At 30.6% G+C, this 6165-nt stretch overlaps 1 protein-coding gene across 1 annotated transcript; it reads right to left on the minus strand.

Annotated features, from left to right (window-relative positions):
• Positions 1-629: 629 nt before the first annotated feature.
• Positions 630-3805, minus strand: LOC21395590 (thermospermine synthase ACAULIS5). The gene is made up of 10 exons (XM_010109711.2): positions 3607-3805; positions 2860-2926; positions 2667-2761; positions 2464-2566; positions 1970-2058; positions 1698-1854; positions 1531-1606; positions 1364-1422; positions 1078-1214; positions 630-985 (listed from the first exon to the last, which is right to left on the minus strand). The coding sequence occupies exons 1-10, from the start codon at positions 3750-3752 to the stop codon at positions 895-897; spliced, it is 1020 nt and encodes a 339-aa protein (XP_010108013.1). The 5' UTR covers positions 3753-3805; the 3' UTR covers positions 630-894.
• Between the last annotated feature and the right edge of the window lie 2360 nt (positions 3806-6165).

Here is a 6165-nt window from a genome sequence, read left to right on the forward strand (position 1 = left end):
TTTAATTCCTAAAAACATATAGGACGCGCTTGAAATTAGTTCCAAAATAATTTTGTTTTTTGTATGAAAATGAAAATGAAAACGTTTTCAATCTCTGATAAAAATCATTTTAAAAAATGTGTTTGGTAGTTTTATTAAGAGATTGTTTTCAGTATAAAAAAAACCTATTAATGTCTTTCTTTCTCTCTCTTTGCTCGAGAGAGGATAAAACAAAAACAAAAAATAAAAAACGACTAAAAGTCATTTTTCATTTCTCTCTCATTTTATACTAAACCAAAAAATCATTTTTATTTCCGTTTTTTGTTTTTATTGCACCAAACGCTGTTTTGAAAACGTTTTTATTTTTTCTTTCTTAAAAAATGTGAAAAACAAAAACGAGATCAATTCCAAACACGGCCATAGAAACTTTAAACTTGTTTCGTTTTACAATTTGATTTTGGCATCTTTTTCTTTCCATACAGATAGTGCTTATTCTGATTCATTCTTAAGCCAAAAGTTGTACATTGTAGATGGTGGATAATAGTCCATCTTTGGTCTGCTCATTTTGGTTTTAGTAAAGTATGCTCATATTTTTGGTACATAAAATTTATAGGTCTGTAACCATTGTTGTCTTCAATATCTTTTCCTTGTTCTTAAATTACATATAGCTTCTCATAAAGTTCTGAAGAAAGGAACACAGACAAGGACCCATACACAAACCATTATATAATAGCTTTTAAGTTATAACTAAACAACAACAACAACAAAACAAAAAAAAACAAAAAAAAGAAAAGAAAAGAAAAAGAAATAGAGATAGGAATAATCAGCAGGAAATAGCCAAGATTTGTCTCCCAATACTTGCACTCTTCTGTGTTATATATGCTTTTTGAAGGAGAACTCTACTAGACTTTTTTCTTAAACATGACTTTGTTTATTATCAGCACATCCATGGCCATAAATGAACCTTGCTGATCCTTCAGTGTATATATGAGTTTCATTATCAAGCCTGCAAATTCCCATCTCATGTTAGTTGTATAATACTAATTCCTTAATCAAAATTAAACGGAAAAAAAGGACTCGAAATCGAAAAGGACTTACGATTTTCGAACGGCTTTGCTCAAAGTAGAGGCTGAAGAAAATGTCTTCCCATCTAAATATCTGTTCTCCCCTTTGATCCTCTGCTTGATTCTAATGTCTAACTCATCAGCAGTAAGCACAAAAGGCTTATCCGAAGCCTATTTACCACCAAAAAAATAGTGCATTAGGACTCACTAGTAAACACAGACAAAAAAGAAAAAAAAAAAAAAACAAACTATAGTGATATTTGCATTATTTACTATTCTCATTAATATTTATTTGTATGATATTTTGTTATTTTTCATACCATGACCCAACCCCAAGTATCAGCATAGGAAGGAATATGAGCTGAGTAAGGCACAACATCTGCATTCATATCATGAAAAAACCATTAAAAAGAAAAAAAAATAACCTTTTGGGGGCTAAAAAAGAATGGACAAATATTCTGGTCAAGAATGGACAAATTTTACTTACATTTGAAAACCTGCTTTAAAGTGTTGTAAATGCAAGAGAAAACTTCTGCGTGGCTAAAAATTCCAGCCGGGCCCGCCTGCATAAGTTAAAAATAATCACGGTTTAACTAATTTAATTCCATTAATCTTCTTAATTTAATTTCTTGGTATTAGAGTTGTGACACAAACTTGTGTGACAAAGATGCCATCATGGTTCAGCTTAGGCTTGACAACCAACTCATAGAAGGATTTAGTGTAGAGTTTGTAACAAGGGCCTCCTTCAATTGGGTCCGCAAGGTCACCTACAATCACATCATAATTCTCTTCTTTGTTTTCTAGCTCAGCCCTGTAATCCACCACAATATATTTTGTTTATATTTACCAAAAAAAAAAATAAATAATAGTTTCTAACAAGAGAATTGACAATCGAATCGGCAAAATTAAACGGTCGAGAATCGAACCTCGCGTCGCTGATGACGAGCTTGAGTCTTGGATCACAGAAGGCTTCTCTGTTTACAAGCAAGTATGATTTGCAGAACTGCACCACCTCCTACTCCATTGTGTTATTTAAAAGCATTTAGTAAGAATTCTAATCTTTTGGGAAAGTTTTCTTCCTAACCCAATTCTTAATTTATCTTTTTTTTTTTTTTTTTGGTTCAATTAAGTTTATCTTTCATGATGACTATAAGCGTTAAACAAAGGAGACATTCACCAAAATCAGCTGTAAAGGTAACAATACTTCATATTTGTCCACATCTTGGTAGTATTATGAAGACTTTTTTTTTTCTTTTTTCCTTTGTTTAAAAAAGTTAGTTATCTTATTTGTGGGAAATAGAGAAAAAGAAATTATTTGTAGCCTTAAATGAGCAAGAAGTAAAATTTAGAAATGGGAAAAAAGCTTTATTTATAATATGATATTAAAAAGGAAAAAAAAATGCAAAGAAAGGGTCTTTACCTCATCAATGTCACACATGACAACCTTGTCCACAGCCTTGTGTCTGAGTAGTTCTCTAGCAGTAGAACCTTCACCTCCTCCCATGATAAAAATAGTCTTTGGACTATAATAGATATTGAGAGAAAAAAAATGAATATATTATTAATAAATATGAAAAAAAATCATAAATATGAAAAGGCTATGAAGATGACAAAAAAAAGTACTTGGGATGATGAAGAAGAGCAGGATGGACAAGACATTCATGGTAGATAAACTCATCAGTTTCTGCACTTTGGAGCTTTCCATCAATGACTAATGCCTGTAAAAAATGGAAAATAAGTTATTAAACAAAACAGAGAAAATTTGAATATTATACAAATTTTTTTTTATTATATAATTTCTTCCATTATTATAAACCTTTCCGAAGGGTTTGGTGTCCAACAAGGCAATGTCTTGGAACTGAGAATGTCCTGTGTGTAATATACTGCATAGCAAGAAAAAAAAAAGAAAATATATTAAAATGATTGATTATGAAAATGCTTAAAATTTATCAAGATGTTAAACATGGTGATTGTATGTTATTAGTTGTATTCTAAGTCTGTCTCTTTGTTGTCCAACTTTACATGATCATCATAATTGCCATTCTAAAAAGTATATAAATGTTTGGCGTATTTTTAACTCACGGCAGACAGCTAGGCCACACTTTTAGTTATTTTTGTCTCACACAATAAAAGGATAATGTTGCAAAATCTTTTGGAGTATTATAGTAACTTTTATTTTATTTAATTTTTTAAATGAATCATAGGAACTTTTATAATATTAAAGAATATTCACCAATTCATAAATCTAAAAAACTACTTCTAAAAGGAAGTACCCATTTTGGTAAAAAAAGAGAGAGAGAGAGAGAGAGACAGAAAAGAAAGGAGCTATAAGATCAGAATCGAGATGATAGAGAAAAAATAGTACAGAAAAATGTGTGACAACAGAGTAGAAACAAGAAGAAAATATAAAATGAGGAAAATCCATTATATATATTTTTTATGATATATTGTGTTTTTTATTCATGCATGATTCTGCAAAGAAATTTCACATATAAGAATGAGTACGTATATATGCGCGCGTGTGTGTGTGTGTATATATATATATATATATGTATATATATACCTATTGAGAGCAAAACACCATCTTAAGTCTTCTTCAATTTCTTCTTCATACCAACAACTCTTCCTATAACCATTCAATGAATAGCCTTTTCCACACACCCCATTCCCATTGCTAATTCCATTGGTGCAAGAAATAGCACTATCCATTTTCCTAAGAGCCAGACAGTACTTGACCGAGAAAGTGAGAGAGAAAAACTAAGCAAAGAGAGAGAAAGATATATAAGAGAGAGAGAGAGAGAGAGAGCGAAGTTGTGGGGAGAGAGAGAAGGCAAGGAGCAGAATATAAGAAGGGGGAATGTGGCAGAGAAACCGAATAAAAAAAAATAAAAAATAAAAATTAAAACAATAATTTGGATATAGCAATATTCTTGAGATAGAGTGAAAAGTTGCGTTTCAGAATATCCTTATTGGAAATTGAGGGTTGAAAAGATACACGATTTCTTAGGTTAGCGTAGCTGTACACAAGTTGTCTTGTTTAAGTGTGTTTTTTCTTTTTCATGTGTGTGTGTGTGTGTATATATATATATATATATATAATTATGCTTCGTAATGATATAATGCATTACCATATATATTCTTACATACATATATGCATGTAGAGAATGGATAGATATAGAGAAAGAGAGAAGGGTAAAAGTGCGTAATGAATTAAAAGAAGAAGAAAGATTAGCAAAAAAAATTAAAAGAATAAGAAAGTGACAATTTTCGTTCTTCTTTTTCTTTATATATTTTTCTTCACTTTTGAGTAATAGGGTTTGAATTTTTATTCATTTTATTTGTTTTTTGGTGGATATATATATATATATATATATATATATATGCATGTTAGGAAAATAGGATGATGGGCATTGCACTATAGTGCATTAATAGGAGATGTGATAACGTTCCTTTAGAAGAGGAAGAGAAAACGATAAAAGATAATGATTGAAATGGGCTGACAAGTAGCGAAAATCCTGCTAATATTCTTTACTTGAAGAATGTTATAAACTTTGGTTTGAGGGCAATACGAGATCAATAAGGGCGAGCGTGCAGTGAGGATCATCATGAACATTCTCTTTGTTGATTCTAAAGATTTTTCTTTTTTTTTTTTTTTTTTTCTTTTGTGTGTGTGTGTGTGTGGAATTGGTGGCGTGCAATGCCAGGCACACTCATCATCACCATCACTATGATCACTACTTGGCATCAAATATATTCCCAATCTCTTCCAATTCTCTTTCTTTATGTAACCAAAGGCCTAAAAAGAAACCAAAACCAAAAACTACTTGTTACATATTGCAAGCCCACCATAATTGAACCCTCCAACAATATTTAATTACCTTTTCGGTTTTCCACTATTGTGTTTTACCCATTCATCATGTTTGGTTGTTTACCCTCCACTAACTCCACACACCACCAGAAAAAGAAAAAACAAAAAGAACATTTACCATTTTATCATGCTTGGTTTGCCACGTTTTCTTCATTATTTAGAGTACTACTCCTTTCGAAGCACCAATAGTACTTAGAGCCAGTTCGGTAGTGTCGTAGATTTAAAAAAAAATTATTATTAATTATGTTGAAAAAAATAGATGTTATGAAAAGTAACTGAGTGTTTGATAAACTGTAATCATATAAATATTGATTCTAAGGGTATTACGAGTATTATAAAAGTTTCATTAATTATACTTCAAAGTGATTGTCGCACAATCTAAAAGTCAAAGTTACATTTAGGCTGCTTCTGATTTTGACTGTAAATTCTTCAAAAATTCTTTAAAAATCACTTTTTATGATTTTTACCAAACACAAATTTCAACTGTGGATGGTTAGAGAATTAATTTTGGGCTCTAAGAATCTCTATCAAACATACCCTTATACGTAGAAGCTTCTCCCTTGATGATCTTGTCCAACTTATGGGACATGCCTATTAAATAATATAGTGTAGCATGGTATCATGTATACTCATTAGCTTCCATATGTCACATGAAAATACTAACTAGTATAGAACGATATCACGCATGAATAATAAGCCCCTAAAACGTTTTAACGATAATATTGTTGTCGCTAAAAATAAACTTAATTAAAAGTTTTTAATCAATAGTGATTAAAAAACATCGTTAAATTCTGCCACTTTAACTACCATACATATCGTTGTTAAAACCAGTAGAGTGACTTGTGGGTTTTAACAACGATATGACATATCGTTCTTATGACACAATGATATAATAATCTTTCATCACAATTTTTTTTTTTTTAAAATGTTGTTGCTAAAATTTTGTCATAACGTCTATTGGCGACGACATTTCAAAATAAATAATGTTGCTTTTTTATAATTAGAGAAATAGTAGGAAATAGACCAATATAAAGAGCTTAAGAAAGTATATAGGCAAACTTTTAGTTATAGAAATTAATAGGCCATAACTTGTCAAGTTATGGTTCATAACTAGATAAGTTATGGACAAACTTGTCAAGTTATGGTTCATAGCCAGACAAGTTATGGACAAAAACTGAGAATAACTTGTAAAATTATGGTTCATAACCAGACAAGTTATGGACGAAAACAGTAATTTGGCCTATTTATAAACTT

Source organism: Morus notabilis, unplaced genomic scaffold, assembly GCF_000414095.1.
Source record: "Morus notabilis unplaced genomic scaffold, ASM41409v2 Scaffold159, whole genome shotgun sequence".
Taxonomy (NCBI): domain Eukaryota; kingdom Viridiplantae; phylum Streptophyta; class Magnoliopsida; order Rosales; family Moraceae; genus Morus; species Morus notabilis.